A 22,476-nucleotide genomic window follows, 5' to 3' on the forward strand; every position below is an offset into this window, starting at 1 on the left:
GAAAAGTACACGTGCCCTCATTCCCCCGTGTACATTCCCACTTCCTCGTAACTTAACGAGATTGGAGGAGGTTTCCCTTAGAAGGATAAGAGCTGGGGCGGCCCTTACCCCGTCGGTAAAATGCCGATGGGAATCGCAAGCTGATATCGGACCAACCACATGCCCAAAGTGTTCCACACCAGCTTCAGAAGTGGATGTTCGCCACCTGCTATGGACTTGTGCAGGGACAAGGGAATCAAGGACACAGATTCTGCGCGAAGTGGGTCTAACCACAACAAGGGAAGATGACTTGTCTAAATGGCTCACCGACAACGCTAAGAGCGGGAGCCTGCTCCGGTTCCTCACGCAAAACCATTTACACGAGTTTATATAATATGCCTTATGGCAAGTTTGCGTACAAAAAAAGAGAAAGGTACTGAGTCTTTCCTTTCATGTTTACCAATTATTATCATTATTATTATTATTATTATTATTATTATTATTATTATTATTATTATTATTATTATTATTATTATTATTATTATTATTATTATTATTATTATTATTATTATTATTATTATTATTATTATTATTATTATTATGCACATTCGTTTGCTTTTTTGCTTCCCGCTAGATGTGGGCTACCAGGTGTATCCCGCGGCTCCGGAAGGGGCACTGGATCTACGCTTCAAGCTGCTGCCGCAGTGGTTGAAGGACCTTGGATACAGCACTCACATTGTGGGGAAGGTGAGACGCGTATACCGCAGTGCAGTTCTCGGTACCACTTTGCGCATTTTTTTTTTTTTTTTACTTTTGATAGCCTTGATGCTGGAAGAGCGGCAATAGCACAGGTGTTGAAGAGAGCAGATAAATACGCGGTTAAACAGGATGCCCACGTGTAGCCTGAAGTAATGGGACCTGACCTTTCCTAGGCCTACTTCTCACTTCGGTCTACGTAGACTGAAACTCAAAACATCTCTATGAAGCCCAGCTTTATGGGTCTCGGCTCTTAATTGGTCACCGAGTACGTGGCAATATAGTTGTGTGATATAGTAAGAAGGTGTGAAGCACGTTTTTATGAGAACTGTTTAAGTCTCCAATGCTTAGCAAAACTTTGCTCGTAAAATTTATCCTGAGTTCGCATCACGTAGTTAGCCAGCCCAGGCTTATAATACCAATCATAAGCGCTTTTGAACACAATTGTTAGTTAACTGCGCAATATAGTAAGATAGCTTTATAATATATTGCTGTAAGCGATATAAGCATCCGAGGCGTCGCAAAATTTTGCTCCAATGTTTGGCCTGCGTTGACGACGAGGAATTAACACTGCCAAATCAATGGGATATGCGTTTTGTGAAATTAAATGGCAAGAAGCTGAAACGCTGTCGAAGGAGGGTCTGCGGGTATATGGATTGTTATGGAGAAATGATAAAACGTGCGAAAAATTTTGTTGAAAAATTCTTTGTTAAAATTTGACCACAATGTCTGGTGTGAACTGTATATGAAAATAAAAAAAAAATCATAGGGTAGGAGCCCTGGTGACACCCAAGATCACGCGATCGCTGTACGATGATATACATTTTCTGATTCTACTCGTCGAGACCTTTTATGTGAACTTAATATACAATCACTGTGAAGTAATTATGCACTATTAGGGAAAAAAAGGAGGTTCCAGTTGTGGAGTGACAGATGGCTTTTGCACCAGGACAATGCACCCGCTCACACGGCCCTATCTGTCAAGCAGTTTGTGACCAGCAAAAGTATTGCTGCAATGGAGCATCCTCCTTATTCACCTGATTTGGCTCCATGTGACGTTTTTTTTTTTATTTCCTAAAGTAAAATCTTGCCTAAAGGCAACTCATTTTATCTCAGTTGAACAGGTTCAGGCAAAAACATAATTTCGAGAAGGGCCTTCCAAAAACCTCGTCCCAGAACTGTTACCAGCAGTGGCAGCCCCGAATGCAGAAGTGTGCGGATGCTGAAGGCGACTACTTTGAAGGTGGTAATGTCACAGGGAACGATTCTGTAATTACAGTAATTTATTGGACCAGTCTCCTTTCTTTTGTGTCGCGCCTCATACGTCTTGATGCTGTAGCACAATGTTAACCTCTTAATCATGACTAACGAAAGATAATTAATTAGGACTTACATTAGTCGAGTGCTACTCGGCATGATATACAAAGTTATTAAATTGATTATTACTTATGAAGATAAACGTTTATTAGCGATTAGATAATGAACTTGTAATTAATTACGACGTGTAATGAGTCAAGCGGTCAGTTAGTCAGCTGGCCATAAATGGTCATTAAGTTATATGGTTATGGAGCAGTTCACCAAAGCGCCCTGTATACTAAAAAAAAAAGCAAACAACTTTTGAAGCGCTAGGAAAACCGCATTTGCAGGCCAACGTTTGAGTTCGTTCTCTCCTAGTCTGCTGTAGACGATACGTTGCAGCAAGAAAGGGTAAGACACAGGACAGACGGTTGGTGGTGGACGATTAGGAAGGGCAACAAAAGTTATACTAACTGGAAAGTAGCTCGCGCCAGTCATTTCCTTTTCTCGTGCTTGTGCAGCTCGTGCCAGTCTCTTTTTAGAGCGAGGGCTCTGCACGATGCAAAAGTCGAACTATGAATAAAATTGAGGTTCGTGCAGCACAGTCATATCATATACATTTTGCTAGCTGATGTCGAGGTATAACTGCACTACACTAAGTATAGGTGTAATTACCGTTAATCAGGTAACTGTTATAAAAATGAACTTGACGCTAACGCATCAAATAATTTATCTTTGGATAGTTTATGCCAAGCTTAATTGATGTGGGTTAATTGTAAATCTTAATGGTTTATGTTAATTAGATAAATGTTGTTAATACCTGAACTTTGGGCCACGATACTATGTCAGATATCGTTGGATAGTTTATGTCAACTGGAATTGTGCGGCGCTTATTGTAGGTCGTAATGAGTCACCTTTAAATGGATTTTTATAATAAAATTTGATGTTTGCACAAAATGAAGTTGTACATCGTTGAAAAGGTCTCGCCGAGCAGAATAAAAAGCACAAAATCACTCAATACCATAAAAAGCCGAGCTATCGCTAACTCGGTTCAACCATAGTGATACCGCTGTGAATATTCGTGTCTATTCCTCAGGTGTCGGCGTTCACAATTAACGAGCCATCCTATATCACCCATTTTATGTTCAATCAATCAATCAATCAATCAATCAATCAATCAATCAATCAATCAATCAATCAATCAATCAATCAATCAATCAATTGATCAATCAATCAATTAATCAATCCATTATTAATTAATAATTAGCTGGGGTTTAGCTTTAGTTAAACCTGGTAGGTTGCGTAAGCAAACCCGACGTAGCTTCTCTTTCTGTTCCTTCTCCTTCTTCTTCTTCTTCTTCTTCTGCGGCACGGCGCGTGGCTACCGGCCGGGTTTACGCGACGGGCTGAAACCTGGCGTAGTATTGCCTTCGCAATAATAATTAATTAATCAAACAATCTATGAAACTTAGTTACACCCCAGTTACACGGTCATTTTCAAAGGCGATTGAGTCGATAGCCTTCGAGATTTTCAATCCCGATCGAACTCGATGGAGTAGTGCCGCTGCTACACGGCAAAACTCGAAGGCTGTTGAAATAGTTCTAGTGTATGGTGCCAAACTTTTGTGGCGCCACTATCATTGCTTTCGGTTTTCCTTAAAGAACTAAAATTTCTCTATAAATGCAAAATAACATATAACTGTTGCCTTTTTTAGTAACTGCAGGTGTAGTTGTTATTCAAGGACAACGTTGTTGTTGTTGTTTTTTAACGCGTTGACCTTCATACGGCTGTGCTTTTCATTATGTTTGCTTTTCTCGGCGGCACAGTTTACAGTGATAGCACATAAATAATGCTCCTTAAAAAAGAGCGATGCTATTTTAAAATTATTAGGAACATTAATATTTCACCACGCAAATTAAAGGTATAAAATAGCAACGCTTGTTCATGATTTTCTATCGTAAACGCGCTGTGCACGTGTGTGCGTGACGCTCCTCGGGTCAACGCTTTTTCTGCTAAGCGGGCAGGCAGAACCCCTGACGGGGCTGGTACAGGTGGGTCACCGCCGCTTGCGGCAGGGGCTGGCCTGGCACCAAATTTTTATCTGTTGTAGGCCGTCATTGCACACGCCACCGCTGGTGGTGGACGACGGCTGTTGTTGCGGCGCGCGTCTCTTTCCCTTTTCCTTTTCTTTCTTCTCTATATTCTCTTCTATCTGCACGAGGCAGCGGAAGTGGCTCAGCTACAGAGCCAGTAGCAGGCCCGTGCATTTTCTTTTCCTTCTTCCTACAGCCACAACAACAACAACAACAGCGCTAGCAACCTTGCGGACGTTCGAGGGCCTTCGAGATCTCGATAGAGTTCTGAGCTGCTCCGCTGACTCGATAGACTATCGACTCAGTGGTCATTGAAAACGCCCGATGGCAGCTTTCGAAGGCCTTGGAGTCGATAGGCAGTCGGTTCGAGGGCCTTCGAAATGCTCGTGTGACAGCGGTATTAGGCTGCTTTATCCGTGAAATCCAATACTTGTGGCTTGTCTGCCTGGATCCAACGACTGCTTCTTGCTCACGCACAAAACACGCAGTGGCACCTGGGGTACAGAAGCTTGGAGTACACGCCCACTTGGAGGGGTTTCGACACGTTCTTCGGCTACTACAACGGCGAGGGTTACTACTTCAACCACAGCATCACATCGGTGAGCACAGCCCACTGCCATTCATAGGCTCGCGAATAGTTTATTTCGTTCATAGTTAAGGTCTTAATTGTTATTAGATGCAAACTGGGGTCACCTGAACCCGTCCTGTGATCTGACCTAGCCTAAAATGATACACACTCGCGCCACATAATGTGCACCCTTTGGTTCGTAATAATTAGAGATGAATAAAAATGATTAACAAGAAAAACACCTAGTGATTTCAGCCTCCTTTTGTGGCATAGCAGCGGATAGTGCACTGGAAATTGCACATTCTTACAAAATGCGCTACTGCACCCTTTTAGCATCTCTTTGAAAATAATGCAGGACAGTCTGATACATGACGCACGTGTATCTCCAATGCATATGCATCAGCTATTGTCACATCCCACTAATTACAATTACAGTATACGTGCGTCTATTGTATTGAACATACGGCTTATGGCCTCCAGGCAAGGGGAGAATTTTTAGCGGGGACTGAGCGGTAATGCATCGTCGCCTAGGCTTGACAGATTCTTAATTGCGGCAAATGTCTCCAACAAGGGTCATGGGCCACAATGCAGAGGTAATAAAAAAAAGCTCCATGCATTTACCAGGAGTTGGGCACCTGCAGCGTAACAGTTTCCATCAGCGCTCTCAAACCGAAATTGAAATGAACGTCACCGGTGAGTAATGCTTACATCTTCATAGCTGTTCAGAAGTGGCAGGGGCAGTAGTGCCCGTCAGTGCAAACCAACCCTAAGAAATCGATCACACGTAGCAGGGTCATGACATGCGAATGTGGTGTAAATGATAGGGACTTAGAAGCTTGTTCATTAACGTTTGTAGAGGTAAGAATGGTGAGCACGTTGAACTGACTCACGCTGCCCAAATACCAAATAAAAAAAAGATCCATGCTGTTTTTTTCTTGGCACCCGCAGTACGGACAGTGTGGCATTGACATGTGGCACAATGTTGGCCACGATGTACAACCCATCACCAACCTTACCGGCGTCTACTCAACGTATGCGTACACCGCAGAGGTGAAGAAGATTATTTCCCAGCACGACCCTGATAAGGTAACTGGCAAGTCGCTACTTGTAGGAGCGAGAATCGCCTGATGACAGAAATCACGAGCATATTAGAGAGCTAGGAGGAGGAAAGAAGCAAATACAACTTCGGGCTGCGCTAAAATTCCGAGCCTGTAAGCAGATTCGTGCCGGCCGGACGACGCCGAAAAAAAAAAAAAAAGAATGTTGAAGCATTCCAATGCTCTGAAGCGCGCCTGCGAGAAAACGTTCCGAATTTCCACTGAAATGCTGCAAAATGTAGCCACTACGGAGTGGCACCCAAATGACATTCTCTAGTCATCCAGCCTCGTCTTCTTCCCTGAAGCGGGAGTAAAGGAGAGGGAGGGGATCCCAGAATGCTGAAAGCGGCCGCGGCAATTGGCAGTGGGGGACGTCGGAATTCCCCCAATGCATGCATGTGAGAAATTGTGCATACCAGGTTTGCCGTTAGTCATCATCATAATCATCATCATCAGCCGGACTATACCCACCGCAGGGAGAAGGCCTCTTCCATAATATTCCAATTAACCCGGTCCTGAAGCGGGAGTAAAGGAGAGGGAGGGGATCCCAGAATGCTGGAAGCGGCCGCGGCAATTGGCAGGGGAGACGCCGGAATTCCCCCAATGTATGCATGTGAGAAATTGTGCATACCAGGTTTGCCATTAGTCACCATCATAATCATCATCATCAACCGGACTGTACCTACCGCAGGGAGAATGCCTCTTTTATACTCTTCCAAATTAACCCGGTCCTGTGCTAGCTGCATTCATTTGACCCCTGCGAACGTCTTAGCCTCATCCGCCCACCTAACTTTCTGCTGTCCCCTGCTATGCTTTCATTCTGTTGGTGTCCAATTGGTTACACTTAGTACACCCCACATTTGGCCGATAAGAGAGCAGTAGGCTGTTAAGAGGCTTTACCTCCAGAGGCTAGTTCTACGATAATCGCGAGTGCGTACGGAAAGTGCAGGGGCAGGGAGTGAGAGGGGATGCGGCCACCGCTCTCTAAGATGCAGAGTATGGGGTCTCGGGCTGAAAAACATTGGCGTGCTACTGCGCATTCGTGTAAAGGCATCGGCACCAATTAAATCAAGAAATAGTGTTGGGACCTAGGAAGACATTTACTTTGGGCATTTCACACCTCCATTGCACATCTGTATATGCACATTTGTATAAGCATTCACCACTCAAGAATCTGCGTACCCCCGACTTCAAAATTAACGTTGGGTTCCTGACACAGGTACATAATAGACGTTATTGCTGGTCATATTGATGTAATTATGGGAATTTCCTGCATGATACGGACACAGGCTCTTTCCACGGCGTAAGAAGGTTACGCTATGAAATATATGTGTGTAAATCTATGCAATATGAAATACTGAAATCATTGCATTACACAGTTGAATATTTGAAGCACACAGTGTCCGAAAGCAGTTAAAGATTTAGAGCACCTCTCATACAAGCTATACAATACTTTCATACAGCGCCAAGTGCTGGAGTAACGATAATGACTGCCCCTTTTGCTCATATGCAGCCCTTGTTCTTGTACGTGGCCTACGAGGCCGCCCACAGCACGTGCAATGGTTGCACCCCGGAGGCACCCCAGGAGGAAGTGGACAAGTTCGCGTACATCGAAGCCACCAACCGCACTTTCTTCGCCGGTGAGCTGAAAGGCGCAGAATGTTTCTTATAGTTTCTTTTCAAGAATCATCTACTTCATGCGTGCAACTTTTTGACCTTTGCGTTACCGTTTAAATTAGTTAACAAATCTTGTAATGAGCAGGACATAACGTCTCCGTCTCTAGAGAAAAATCTAGATGGACGTAATGATGGTGATGCATTTTAATGTTCCCAACGGCAGATTTGCTCAAAGAGTGCCATACATACTGTTTTCTGTCACACAACCAAGGGAGGTGGTTAAAGACCCATTTCCGAAGCAAATTAACCAAGATTAGGCACAGCCCCAGGAAAGGGAAAATTTGTTTCCATTGTAATTCTGGTGGGTACTCGGCAGCACCGGAGATCTATCCCCGAACCTCTCCCATGCAAGGTGAACGTTCAAACGATTGGACGACTTCTTCAGTGGAGTCATAATTTTAGCGACCACATGCTGGGATTCAGGCAGAGTAGATGGAAGATGTAACATTCGCCCTGTAAATAATTTCGATCGGCAATCTCATGGCCTTCAGTACTTTTCGTTCCCTGCACATTTCAATGTCACGATAACGTAAAATAAAAAAGATATACCAGCAACATTTATGTTACTACGTCATTTGGGCAACTTTCGAACACTGGGCATGGTAAATTTCGTTGCAGAATATTGCCGAGGGAGACATAGCCACTTTATAGCATGCCCACTACTGCCCTCAGGTGATACATGCCAAGTCTCTGGCGTCAACCACTCAGCATCATTAGTATCGGAATAAAAGGCAAGCTTGCTGTCTCCGAAAGTAGAACACAAAATACCGTAAAATGACTCGGCGCCGGCAGTAGTAGCCTCTGCACGTTGCCTCATTTAAAATTTGAGCTCACGTACACACAGCGGCAGCGAAAGACCCCGCAAAACCTGGAGCAAGGCCGTTACAGCACGGGGATTTAATAACACGCTTCCTTCAGGAAGCTCATCTGTCCCCGTTGAAAACAGCACGAGGAGTGGCGAACAAAGTCGCGCCGGCGCTCGTATTATCAGCACATAAATATGTTCTTACATTGTGGCCTGCAGAAAGTTTCTACAGATGCGCGGAATGGCGTGCTGCAGGCGCCCTCAGCGTCATGGACGAATCCATCGGACAGGTGTTGGAGGCGCTGCAGTCGAGGGGCATGCTCGCAGACAGCGTGGTGGTGTTCGCTAGCGACAACGGCGCAGGGCCACTGGCTTCGGAAGCCGCCTTGTACCCCAACGCTGGCTCCAACTGGCCTCTACGTGGGGCTAAGGAGGGGCAGTGGGAAGGTGGGGTGCGCACGCCGGCTGTCTTCTGGTCCGGGCGCGCCCTCGACAACTTGCCACGGGAACCTTCACAGCAGATGATTCATCTTGTCGACTGGGTGCCCACCCTATACGCGGCTGCAGGTATAGTGTTTCAAGACACCATTTAATGTTTTTGGTTCCCTTAAATGAACTCGCACTATAATTTAATTTTGCATAATCAACACACGCATAATTTCTTGGATACAGAGTATCTACAGGTATTGAACAGAGTAAATTTGGAATAAGAGCGGAAGAAATGGAAGGCCTGAAGACAATAGCATAAACAGACGCTAACCTTTAAATCATATAAATGCAAATCCTTCAAGTACTAATTTCATCAAAAACAAAAAAGTAAATACCCTAGTCAAATCATGCAAATGTGTTCACTCCCGCATAGAGCTCAGAAACAAAACGAAAATTTACTGATTATGATAGAAACTGATGCGTGGAAGCTGCGATGATGCAAGTTTGGGCCCTTCACTTCGTATTGGCCACCATCCCATATTTCCGGCATAGTTTGTGTCAATTTTTGATGCCGCCTATTTATGTTCGGCCCTATGAGTTTCACATGGTTGGAAACTCTAGGAGGTGATTTGGAGACCTTCCAAAGAGTCGAGTTTGGTGGCAAATATAGACGGATTTGTGGTGGGCTGCTGTCATGTGCTTCTTCTTGGCGGATGCTTCTGGAAATGTGTCTTAACTCACATCGATGTCACACAGTACACTGGAAGCTTGTGTTGTACTCCAATTAAACACAGTTGCCTCGACCGGGAGCTATCCGGTTCCCCCAGCCATAACCACTGTGCCACCTGGATGGGACACGGGCATGTTGTAGGAGTAAACATTTCTCAATGGTCTGGCAAACTGTATTTCATAAGGTGATGCTCCTGTTGGGCCTTTGGGGGTCAGGAAGATTAGGAGAGCGTTGAGCCACTGAATTAATCTGGGGTTTTTAATCAATCACTCTTTTGTTACCCGCTCTGACGTCTCTAAAAGGTGGTGACGTCTCGAAGCTCGGTGATATCAACGGAAAGAATCTGTGGCCCGCGTTATCCACTGGCAAGAAAGAAGACCGTGGAGACGTGATCGTGGAGCTGGAAGGCCAGGGACAAGCGTCGGCGATCATCTCGGGGAGGTAAGGAATTCAGGCTTCGATCGTTGTGGGGAAAGATATTTCCACTTCATTTAAATGACATCCACGCACAGTTACAGGAAACGTGTCTTCCCTTTAACGCTCTTGACTGGACTGGTAGACTCTTGTTTGATCTTCCTATAAAGGGATGGACAGCGATCGTACATGCATCAACAATAATAAAAGTCGAGAATTGACGTGGCGTGAAATTTTCGAGGAAATGACCCAGCCTTTATAGTAGCAGTCTGCGCTGTTTTCTACTGCGGGTGTGTCAGGCGCACAACAATTGAAAATTGAAAAAAAAAAAAGTTATTTCTAGTAATATACAGGAAATGGGCCTTGGGCGAAAACCTACAACGGTAGCTTGAGAGATGCCCGAGGCCCAGTAAAGAGAGAGCAACAAGACGTGTGACATTAAGGCGAAGGTACACATATATAACATGAAAATTATGAAGCACAGAAAGAGCACATATATACAATGGAAACAGCAAATTAAAAACAAGCACATTAAATTAACGGTCCACAATACCGCAACAGTATGGACGAAACATGGCAAAACGTAATGAAAATGAAGTGACTATTCTTATAATAATGTTTAAGGCAAGGAACTGAAAGTGCAGAGACAGTGCGGAATTGATAAAATATAGCTTAAAGTCCTTAATTGAGGCGGTAAAGATGTTTGGGTTGTGTATTTTATAATGATTTAATACGCATGGTAAAGTAAAACGGAGGATCTGGTTACCGTATAACGTCCTCGTTAGAGGAACGTCCTATATTTGTTTACTTCTGGCGTGAAAGGGTTTTTCGTAAGGCTTAAGTCCAGATATATTCTTCAAGAAGTCAGAATTGGGTACATCTTCATAATACTGCAGCCGTGACGCTCTAAAAGACAGCGTTTGATATGGAAGGTTTGTCCTGGGGCGCAGCTGCGATGGTTCGGAATAGTTCCCGTGAAAACTTTATAGGAAGTGGTGGGACACCCTCTGATTAATTGTGCCAAGTGACACAGTTACATAGACCTTATTGTGGTTACTTGGGAGTGAAGACTGCACACCATATGCAACTGAATACGGCTTTGGGCTCGCGGTGTATGTAGACGCTAAGATAAAGTTTTGAGGACATCCTCAATGAAAGCGGAATGCATAATCCATCCAAACCACCCTGATCATTGTTGAACATAACGATAAGAATCCCGTTTCTCGGCCGCTTTATTCACGGCTTCCATGTATTATCAATGAAATTGACAGCAGAAAAAGGTGCCCAAGTGTAGGACTGGGTGTATACGGCTGCTCAGTCTTATTAGCTGGACAGAGGAGGAGGAAAAACTTTATTTAGCCCTATATTACTTAGCGGTTTTTGGGACGTCTTCAGAGATGTCTGCTTGTAAACTGTAGTTCGAGTCCTTGTTGAAAGCAACTTCTTGTCTCGTCGGTGTGGTTTCGACTGATGGTACGCTTGCACCCGATATCAACTGTCTTAGATATCGATGTCTAATCATGCGAACTGGAAAAGAGTGGAAACCTGTCTGAGTTGGCTTGTAGCGTAAATGTGAACATTGGCCGAAAGCATACCGATGATAGGAAAAAAAAAACTGATTGATTGATTTATAGGAAGGGAAAGGCGAGGTAACTGTCTCACTTGTTTTCTGTGGACACCTCAACCGCGCCGTTAGGGAAAGGAGGAAGGTGGGAGTGAAAGTGGAAAGAGAGAAAGAGGAGCCGTAGTGGAGGGCTACGGAGTAATTCCGACCACCTGGGGATCTTTAACGTGCGCTGACATCGCACAGCACGCGGATGCCTCTTCGTTTCGCCTCCATCGAAACCGAGTCGCAGAGGTCGGGTTCGAACCCGGGTACTCCGGCAAAATAGTGATGATAGGAAAAGGTGCACAAGACAGGGGCTGGACTTATGAGGTGAGTCCAGCGACTAAACATAGTCAGTTTAAGCCTAGTTTTTTCCGGCTTTGCTGCTGTTCACGCATTCCAGTGTCCTAGTAAAACAAATTGCGAGGAAAAATAGTACTTGGCTGGAAGAATATAAGGCATAAATGTGTGCACCCAGAAAAATATTGGTAGGCAACACTAAAGTTCCGCATTTAAGTGTATGATGCGATAGCAATAATTGCTCCCGTCTACTACTCCTATTGCGGTTACTTGTTCTCGTACTTGTAGCGCTTAATTACCAATCCCTCAATTTGCACGACTAGTATCCTGAGCTGTCAGGTTATCCGGCTACCGGTCGTAATCGACCACCCGACAAAAATGGCTGAGGCTTAGCTTGGTTAAGCCTGCTCAGATGCGAAGCATATTGATTGCTAAACTCGGCTTTCCATGGTTACACTTAGCTAAACTTTTCTTTCCTTGGTTACACGTGCTTTTACACGGTTTAAACTTGGAATGCACAATGTTTTCCCATCGCATAAAACTAGGTAATAGCATGACTCGTTCATCTCTAATCTAACTGTGTTACCGACACGCACAACGAACATGTCCCCCAGGCCAACGTTACTCGATTGCCACTACGCGAATATGTACGCAAAGCAAAAGCTCTTACAACACCGACGTGCACGGCGTGCAACCGCAGCCGACGGCGCGAGCTGGACCCCCGTCTCTCCTCTGTCGTGACGTCAGCGTATCACGTGGTGTGACGTCACCATACCACGTGGTCCGCACGGCGTGCAACCGCAGCCGACGGCGCGAGCCGGTCCCCCGTCTCTCCTCTGTCGTGACGTCAGCGTATCACGTGGTGTGACGTCACCATACCACGTGGTCCGCACGGCGTGCAACCGCAGCCGACGGCGCGAGCTGCACCCCCGTCTCTCCTCTGTCGTGACGTCAGCGTGTCACGTGGTGTGACGTAGCATTCCAGATTCTTTGCATGGCGTGTAACCGTCACGAAGGGCTGTGCTTTACCTCTAGCAATATGCTTCGCATAAAATGTCAAGTCCTATGTCGTGTAAACGTCCCTGCATGGCATATGGATACCATGCCTGGCGCGGCATCATACAGCCCTTGATAATTGATTTCTACCCCACCGCGGCGGATGCGTTTCGATGGAGGCGAAACGGAGTGGCATCCGTGTGCTGTGCGATGTCAGCGCACGTTTAAGATCCCCAGGTGGTCGAAATTACTCCGTAGCCCTCCACTATGGCTCCCCTTTCTCTCTGTACACTTTAACTCCCACCTTCCTGCTTTCCTTTACGGTTCAAGTGTCCACAAAGTGTGACAGATAATGCGCCTTTCCCTTCCTGTGAACCAACTATTATTAGTATTATTACCCCCTTGGTACCTCAAAAGAGTAACGCGAGTTGTTAGTTCCTCGCAACTGTGATATTATGTGGGTATCATACGTTGCACAATCCATCGACGAATCAGTGCTGGCCCATATCATATGTCACCTGCCAACTTCCATCTGCCAGAACCATGCTAGGGATTTTTCTCTCACAACGTCAACAACACCAGAATATCTGCAAAGTAGGGCTTTTAACGCTATGATGTCTCACAGTTCCTATTTTTGTACCGCGTTTTAAAACTTTACATTATTCCTTTCCTAATGGCTGCGCTTCTCTGCCTGCCTGACAGGCCTGATGTCTTGGTTGTCTGGCAGACCACACCCGGCTTTGTCGACTCTGGCAAATGCTCTGCTCGTGTTTAATGCTGCGTCTAAGTAGGGTATACTTTTTCTCTCTCTACGTTTCTGCAGGTACAAGCTGGTGTACCGTCCCGAAGGACCAAGTGATCCACAGTTAGATGGGCGAATACGACCACCACAAGGCCAGCCTCCCGACAACCTTGACCTGGACGCCTTGATGAAGTCCTCAGCGGCTTGGAAGGCGCTACAGGCCGCTGCTAGTGAAGGTAGACACAAGGCGTCAGCGCCACTGCGGAATTGGCGCAAAAAGGCTGTCCTTCATTGTGGCGGAGAAGATGACTCGCCGAAAAAACAGAGCGACTCGGGCAACTTTGACCCCTATGACACCGTCTTTGTGTTCGACATCGAGAATGACCCGTGCGAGACGAAGAACCTGGCATCATCTAGAAGTCAGGTAGGGTACTTGGCCCTTACACTTGCAAAAATGGTCAGGTTACGGTGTTGAGTCCCAGGTAGGTGGCGCAGAAATTACTTTCTGATCTTCGATAGACAGAGGAAGGGCGGACAATGGAATTCTTGACAACACAACCCGCTATGAGAAAGGGTCAGATAGTAGACCTCAATCAGCTAAAAGCACTTCCCACAAGGCATCCTGTCTTCATCTAGTGAAGCACAAGTCTTCTTTTCGAAACGTAGCCTTGTAGCTTCACGAACGCCTGCTGGCCATTGTTGAGCTTGGTTACAAATCAGCAGATATAAAACAAATAAAGATGGGGGAAAATATGTAATTTGTATAGTTATTTGGAAACGTACATTGCTACCACCTTTTCAAAATAACGTCGTTTATTGCCGCAAGTTCTAAAGGGAGGTACTAAGAAAGCAAAAGTTTTTTTTTTTTAAACGATTGAGAGAAAGTTGGCCGATCTAGTGAAGTCGATGAGACCCCTGCGCTCCAGCAATATATTAAGATGTGCTGTTAGGGAGGAGATGTGTTCTTCTTCATAGCCACATCGTGTTCACTGCAACCCCATTGACGAACATATCTCAGCGTGTCATCACTTTATGACCAATATCCGAAGATAGCAATTTGCGACTACGTGGTTCTGTTCAATAGACCTTCGACGTTTTTTTTTTTTTGACGGAGAGAATAGGAGAGTTCGGTTCAGTGGCCCAGTTAAGTAAGACCATCGCACATTTCCTTCGGCTCCAAAATGTTATGGTACGAGCCTTAGCTCTATTTTTTCTCGCAAGCGTGTGCGTTTATGCAGGAATTGTGTGCATATTGTTACGGGGAGGATTCACAGTCCGAAAGCTGTCCGCACCACTGAGGATGAGCACAGCACAGATCTCAGCACTCTTCTGCGTCGTCTTCTTCTGGGAGTCTGTCGCACTTCTATATCCTCAGCACGACCAGCGAATACCGCTCAGTAACATTAACCCCCCCTCCCCCTCCCCCCCCCCCCCCCCCCTCTGGAAAAGCACAGTCCCGGTGCGGTCGAGATTAGTGAAACAGAACGCGCATAATAGGGCTTCAGACGGGACACATGCACTACTTCGGAGGATGGTGCTCTGGACGAAGATTTCGGAGGCACAGATTGAACTTCGGATGTGACGTCGGTCACAGAGCGCAAAACTCGGCAACGGCTTGTGTAACGGGGCAAAAGTTTTTCGCACAACCCCATTCGACGACATGGGAGCCAAATCAAGACGAGAGATCCAGGAGTGTAGTGGACATCACGGTGGCGACTGTTGTACCGGAATTTTTGGGAGTCTTGGGATGCAGAGAGCCTGGCACGAGCTATCCGGCGGGCATCATGAGCGTGGGCGATGACATCACTGGCGTAAGCACTGGTGGCGTCTGCCGCGGGTAGTGAGATGTCGAAGGGCAGTAACAGGTGTCAGCCAGCCAAATAGCAGATAAAATGGAGAGTATCCAGCGGTAGAATGGACAGATGAACTGTAGGTGAATGTCACAAAGGGTAAATGAACGTTCTAATCTCGGTGGTCGTCAGACACATACATGGCCAGCATGTCTGTGAGGGTACGGTTTAGACGTTCTCTGAGGCCGTTGGTCTGGGGGTGATAGGCGGTGGTGAATTTGTGGTGGACGGAGCACGAACTGAGAATTTCGTCAACCACTCGCGACAGAAAGCAGCGGCCACGGTCAGTTAGTAGTTCACAAGGGGCACCATGAGACAAAATCACGTTTTCTAGGAGGAAGTCAGCAACGTATGTGGCGCAGCTGGTCGGGATGGCTGGGGTATAATAGCGTATCGCGTAGCATAATCGGTGGCGAAGGCGATCCAATTGTTCCCTGAGGCGGAAACTAAGAGCCCAAGAAGGTCAACGCCTACACGGGAAAACGGGAAAACGGGTCAGTGGGTATGTGGATCGGCTGCAAATGGCCTGAAGACAAAATTGTGGGCTTCTTCCAACGCTGACACAATTCACATGCGGCAATCTACTGTTGGAAGGAGCGGTAGAGTCCCGGCCAGTAGAAATGTCGGCGCAGGCTGTCGTATGTGCGAGAGACACCCAGGTGGCCAGCCGTAGGAGCATCATGGAACTGGTCACGGATGGTGGAACGCAGATGTTGATGAACGACGAGCAAAAGGTCTGCGCCGTCTGGTCGCTTATTGCGTCGGTATAGGGTGTTCTCGTGGAGTACATATAAGGCGAGAGATGGATCAGGGTGGTCGGAGTTTCAGACGGAGGATAAGGGAATGGAGCAGAGGATCTAAGTGTTGTTCGTCGGCAATGTTAGAAAAGGCCGAGACAGACAAGACACATGCGTCATCGTCAGAGTCGGTAGGATTAGGGGAGTCGACGGGATGACGGGATAAGCAGTCTGCATCTTGGTAAAGCCGGCCGGACTTGTACACGACGGAAAATGTATATTCTTGTAATCGACATCGAGGCACCTTATGTAATCGAAGCGCCCAGCGCGCCAAACGGCCTGTAGGATCTTTCAGGGAGGAAAGCCAACCCAAAGTGCCCTCTGTATTTTTTCCGCAACATTCATTTCATTTTTAATCTACCCTACTTATCCCTACCCTATTCTTCTTATTTCGACGGGGTGCTTATCAGGTGCGATGTGAGCGTGCGGCATGCACCACCGCGGAAACCAATTTTAATGCGTAAGCATTTCTTACCTAATGGGCGACGTCACCAGAGCGTGTCACCAAAGCCTGTCATCATGAATTGACACTAAGGAGAAAAATGGCGTCCACGCAAGGCGTCGAACCACCATCCTTCTGTGTCTCAGCCGGGTGCGCTAACCACTGCGCCACGCCGACTTCCGGTGTACCTGTCCATATATAATTTTCCTTGTCTAGCGTAAAGATGCTGGAGGGCGTTTCAGGAAATAAAAAAAGTAAAAATATAAAAATAATAAAACGCTCTAAAATACGAAATAAAATTTAAAAAATAAATATAGACAATGAAAAAGAAAGAATAAAAAAAAAAGCTGCGACTAGCGCCGCAAAATAGCAGCAACAACGCTTACGCCAGAAAACAGTTAGGTTGCCCAATTGTGCATCAGTGTTCACTGCAGAAAGTTATGCCATATTCATAGCTGTGGAAAAAATAATAAAATGCAATATTGAAAAGAGTATAATCTACACTGACTCCCTCAGCTTAATCAAAGCATTACACTCTAAAAATGCAACAGAACCTTTAGTGGGAAAAATAATACATTGTATAACATCAGCCGAAACACGAGGTTACAAAATTAAATTCTGCTGGGTACCTAGCCATGTCGGAATCGTAGGTAACGAGACAGCTGACGAATGTGCAGCAGCTGCCCACAAAGCAAAAATAGAAAAAGTAAATGTACCACGCAAAGATGTTTTGAAATTCATACAAAAAAAGCTCAGGGAAAAATGGCAAGCCTCATGGAAAAATGAAATAAACAACAAACTACACGTCGTGAAACCAGTTGTCGAAGAATGGAAGTCATGCAGTCACCAGAAACGCTTCATGGAGGTAATATTATGTCGCCTTCGAATAGGACACACGCATCTTACTCATAGTTTCATTCTCAAAAAAGAAGATGAACCCATATGTGAAGACTGTGGACATGGACTGACGATAAACCACATTTTAATTTCATGTAAAAAACTCGAAAAGCTACGGAAAAAGCATTTCACTCAATTTTACACCGAACAGATACCATTCCATCCATCACTTCTCCTAGGAGAGAATGCAATTGTAGACATTTCATGTGTTTTTAGTTTCTTAGAAGAAACATCTTTCCTGAACAAGCTATGATATCTTAACACTTTATTCCTTCTCAAACATAATATACCTTGTGCTTGGCGCATGATAGCCTGAGTTGCTTATGCGCCATAAAACACAACACAACACAACACAGCTTTCGCATTTCTCCAGTGCAGGTTCTGCAGTACTCTGAAAGTTTTTGTTCTTTATTTTGTTTTATGAAGATCACTATCACTTTTGCATTCCAGCTGCGCGACAAGCTTCTGAAAAAGCTGGACAAGTATCGGAAGGAATTCCATCCCCAACCCGGGAACAGCGCCGCCGACGAGCGGGGTTTTCCGGACCACCATAGATGCCTATGGGCGCCGTGGCTGGGCGTGGAGCCGGCGCCTTACCAGGACTGCTCTTGCTGAGAGAAGAGTCACGTGCCGCGCCTGAAATCGACCATGATGATCACAGTCAGCGTTTGTACACGTGACCCCGAGGCCGCGCGGAAGACTAGTCGAGGCGTCGCTCGTTTTAGCCAGAGTGGTTTTAAAATTGACACGGTTTGGAGCACAGCACTATACTGCACTGACTTTAGAGCGAAAGCGGTTCCTGGTTTCCCATGCATGCCACTTTCCACAATCTTGCTAACCGTATGTCTGCGGCCATTACAATAAAACCACTTGATAGCAAACCACAACTGTGTGGACTGTATACAATCCACAGTATTCTGAAAACAACGATATTCGCGGAGTATGTGATTCTGACCGGTACCGAGACGGCCGCTTTTGCTGTGAAATTGAAACATTTACGATGCATTCCTGTCAAAATTTTTAGCGAGAGCTGTTTGCGAGATACTTTATGACATCCTGTTTAGTGAAGCGACGCCATGACTGTCAGGTGATTAAACCGGGTGGGGTGAGAGAGGAGGTTGCATTTATGACTTGATCCTGGTCCGGTCGGAGGAATGACGCGCACATGACGTCATGCATGCCACCAAGTTTGGTGGTAGATTTTGGTACAAAACGAGAACGCACAGCCACATGAATGTTGTGTCACTGGACTGTGATAGTTACTTGACGGTCATGCCGCAGTCTGTCGTGTATGTCAAAGGTATGAATTTGAGCGCTAAAAGGAGCAGCGACAAAAGCTTTTTCTATGTCCTTCATATACCCTGATAGGATGATAAATGGTAGATTGTGTAATTCTCGGGCTGTTGGGAAACAAAAATATTGCCTTGTAAGCGCTTTTTGCAATTAGGGTAGTTGTTACTATGTGGGGGTCACTACTAAGTTTAACCATGGTGTTTGTCATGTCGCTTGGCTTATATACTTAATGAGCGTCAGGTCGGGATATGTTTTAACCCGCGTTCTCCTGCCAGTTCTAGTAGAGAAAACAAGGTCTGTGTGTAGTGTAATTACCGTATCCTGGATGTAAGTGCAGATTTTTATTGGCTTTGTATGGCTAGGTTATGTTTTGTGCATTAAAGTTTCCTTGCATGACAAGTGGTTCTGTTTACAAATTTGAGTGTCCAATTTATTGCCTCAGTAAGAGGGTGTGCTCTCTTTTGATTGATGTATGGATTAAGTATGGATGCATAGGGCATACCTCCCGTTAGGGGGATTACTTCTACAAGAAGGTAGTCGATATCAGGCACTTCTATGGCATCACTTATTCTCCTTAGATTTCTCTGGAAAAAAAAAAATTAATGCAAACATCCACAGAGGTAGAGACCGGAAACCGGTCAAAATTACAAACTGGAATCATTTCAGAAAACTCGGGTATCAAAACGGCTGATAATGAGACCCTAGAGGAATGGGTGAAAGATCTCAAATCGATGTTAAGGCAGCAACAATAGCAATTCCATCCTCGCAGGAACCAGCAATCAACAGTCGGCTTCTACATATTTGGTGAGCACCCGGCAGTCCTGTAATAGAGTGGCAAAAGCGAAAACTCAGCCGGGCACAGCAAAGTAAAATTGCAAAGCGATTCCAAGAGAAAAACTATGCACAAAATCATTTCAGGAAAGAATGGCTCCGCATCTAATTGCCATCAGAAACTTACATCCACCACCTGTTCTCCAGATTCCAATAATCTGGGTCCCAGCACACTCCTATTAACAGGAAATGAGACTGCCCACAATTGTGCCCGAGGTTTTGTCAGCTGGGCGGTGGGAGGCCTCGACCTGCCTTTAAAAAGCAATCGCATGACGATATTTTACAAAATGGCTACGCACTGCCGAAAAGGGAGTAATAAAAAATGTTAGGGCTAAGTATCGCGGCTCAACGGATAAGGCAGTGTGAGTTAACGGTACTTTCCACGGAAAGATCTGAATCGGCAGATGGCTGCGATTATATGATCAGGGTCAGACATATTTATTCACAATCATTAAACATGGTTAGCCTAAGTCACATTTAGTTATTGTTGTAGTTATGGTTATGGTAAGTCATGGTTAGTCATAGCCATGGTTACAGTGCCTGAAGTCATAACAGCTGAATGTCGTTGGTGCAACTGCATGTTCAGGCATAGCTGAGCACGTCAGGCATCGGCGGAAAAAACACAACACATTAGAAGTATGGAACGGAGAGGCTCCTTGCAAGTACAAGACGAGCTGAGAACCTGCTCCATTCCAAGTACTTACATTTAATTGGACAGATGGACTCGCCGGAATGTTCAACTTGTGGCATCTCAGAGACTGTGGACCATATATTATTGGTGTGCCCAGCGTATGCGCGCGAAAGAAGTGTGCTAGCCGCTTCCTTGAAGCGTTTAGACAAGAGGCCTCTGTCGGAGGAACTGCTGCTGGGCGCTTGGCAGGACAAGGGAAGGGTGTCCAGGCAGTGCGTGCTCTTTGCCATTTTTCGTGCGCCAGCGGACTTGATTCGCGCTTGTAAAACAAGCTACTGTGTCTGTATATGTATTTCATATACCTTCTCCCACATCGTCACCCATCATGACCTTCTTTCTTCTCTCCTTCCCCTTCCCCAGTGCAGAGTAGCAGGCCAGATTTGAATTATTCCGGCCAACCTCTCTGCCTTTTCCTTTCAATAAATCCATCTATCTATCTATCTGCTCCATTCCAACTGGATAGCCTCCCAAAGGTGGTTCGCGGATTATCTGTGCAGCTGATTTTGCGACAGCCACTTTTTCAGCGGCCTCCACTCATTGTCAGTCCCACTGGAGTATGGTATGCTCCCTTTGGCCCTGACATCCCTTGGATGCTGTACTCATCAAGCGCTTGTCGCACCTGTTCTAATAAAAGACGGTTTTAGAGAAGCGTATTGGCGCCTCATTTCCGCTGGAGGTGCCCGTTCTGCCTAACCAGAACATTAGCTACAAAATTTATTTTTACCTGAACGCATACACAGGCGACCTGCATGAAGAGCAACCTCGTTATAGATGATGATGATGATGATGATGATGGGTTTTAATGGGGCTAGACATAAGAAAAAAATGCTTTATTTTTTCAATTGCTTCATAGTTTCCAAAACTGCTTTATATTGCCAACCCATCTTCAGTAGCTATGGATGGATGTTAGACAATTTGTGCAGGGTGATAGAAACTAGTGCTTAAGTTAAGCCACCAAGACAGTCGTGTGGCTAAGATTTTCTCTGTCAGGTTACACAGTGTTGACTTTGAGGAAATAGGACGAAAATTGTAAATGTACGTTGATGGTTTCTGCATTTGAAATGGGGATGCCAATTTCCAGGTATCAGGTGAACAGCAATCTACAATACTTTGTTAACAGTGTCTAGAAGTTTAGAGTTCAGCGCTACTCGGTACTTTCACTTTTTTTAGGACCGCGCGACGTCTTCCATCTGGCTGCATCTATAGCTGCACGCAACTCGGGCATGGAGAAAGGACTCGCACTTTCCTCTGCGTATAGTTGTTGATGGCAGTACTTTTACGTCCACTAGAGTCTCTGCAAAAGCATGAAGTGGTAGCCGACGAGGGCTGCACACTATACTTTGGAAGAAAGATCGTGCCGCTTCGCTGGAGAGATCATCCGGAGAAAGTAAGTTGCGAAGCAAAAATAAAAAGAAAACATCGGACAGATGGCGGCATTGTTCTATTGCACGGACAGTTCGCCAATATGCATTCGTTGACTTGGTAAAAAACTGCGCATGCCGCGAATGCCACTGCCGTTACGGCAAAATACGCGCACATCTGTGAGCCCCAGCAATTCAACCTTGCACTTGCCTGCGCTGATTTGAGGGTTTCGTAAATCTGCTATGTCGGCTTGTCGGTGAACAGACCGTCATATGAAACCGGTCGATCGACGTCTGTCCTCGTGGAGGTTGCAGCCATGTTTAACATGCATCAGCAACAACCTCACCATTGCGGTCAACAAGTAGCGGTGAGAACTACACAGGTTGATTCCGGATAGTAGCCCTCCACTACGGCACCTCTATATCCTTCTCTTCTTTCACTCCCACCCTCCTCCCTACCATTAAGGCGTGGTACATGTGTCCGCGGAGAATTGTGACAGATAAAGCGCCATGTACACCCTGTAAATCAATTTCAAACGCCGCTGATGCATGCCGTACTAACGCCTCATAAACATCTGGGTGTGCTTCTGTTTGCTGTGTGGGGCGGCGTTCGAGGAAGCCGCAAATGAAAGGCGCTGCACGGACGCGTGAATCGAACGCCCGGCGGGGTCAGCTTTATATATACATTGACGAATGGATAACAACTTTTAGGGACGATGGCTGTTGCGACGGGGTTTGGTGGTTGCTCCTGGCCCTACGGGTATAGTGCCTATACTACGGGGTTGGGACTGGAAGGTCACTGCAGCTTGCGGCGGGGGCTAGCAT

General features: G+C 45.8%; 1 protein-coding gene across 1 annotated transcript in view; it reads left to right on the plus strand.

Annotated features, from left to right (window-relative positions):
• Positions 1–19,097, plus strand: part of LOC146179419 (arylsulfatase B-like) — a 32,142-nt gene extending 13,045 nt beyond the window's left edge. Inside the window, exons 4-11 of the mRNA XM_084580189.1 lie at positions 614–726; positions 4,614–4,724; positions 5,642–5,779; positions 7,304–7,430; positions 8,528–8,839; positions 9,734–9,872; positions 13,571–13,913; positions 17,926–19,097. Of these exons, the coding sequence (XP_084436315.1) occupies positions 614–726; positions 4,614–4,724; positions 5,642–5,779; positions 7,304–7,430; positions 8,528–8,839; positions 9,734–9,872; positions 13,571–13,913; positions 17,926–18,090 (1,448 nt within the window). The 3' untranslated portion in view covers positions 18,091–19,097. The remainder of the gene's footprint in view (positions 1–613; positions 727–4,613; positions 4,725–5,641; positions 5,780–7,303; positions 7,431–8,527; positions 8,840–9,733; positions 9,873–13,570; positions 13,914–17,925) is intronic.
• Positions 19,098–22,476: the final 3,379 nt, after the last annotated feature.

This window comes from Amblyomma maculatum, chromosome 9, assembly GCF_055883805.1.
Source record: "Amblyomma maculatum isolate TAMU_Amacu chromosome 9, ASM5588380v1, whole genome shotgun sequence".
NCBI classification, from domain to species: Eukaryota; Metazoa; Arthropoda; class Arachnida; order Ixodida; family Ixodidae; genus Amblyomma; species Amblyomma maculatum.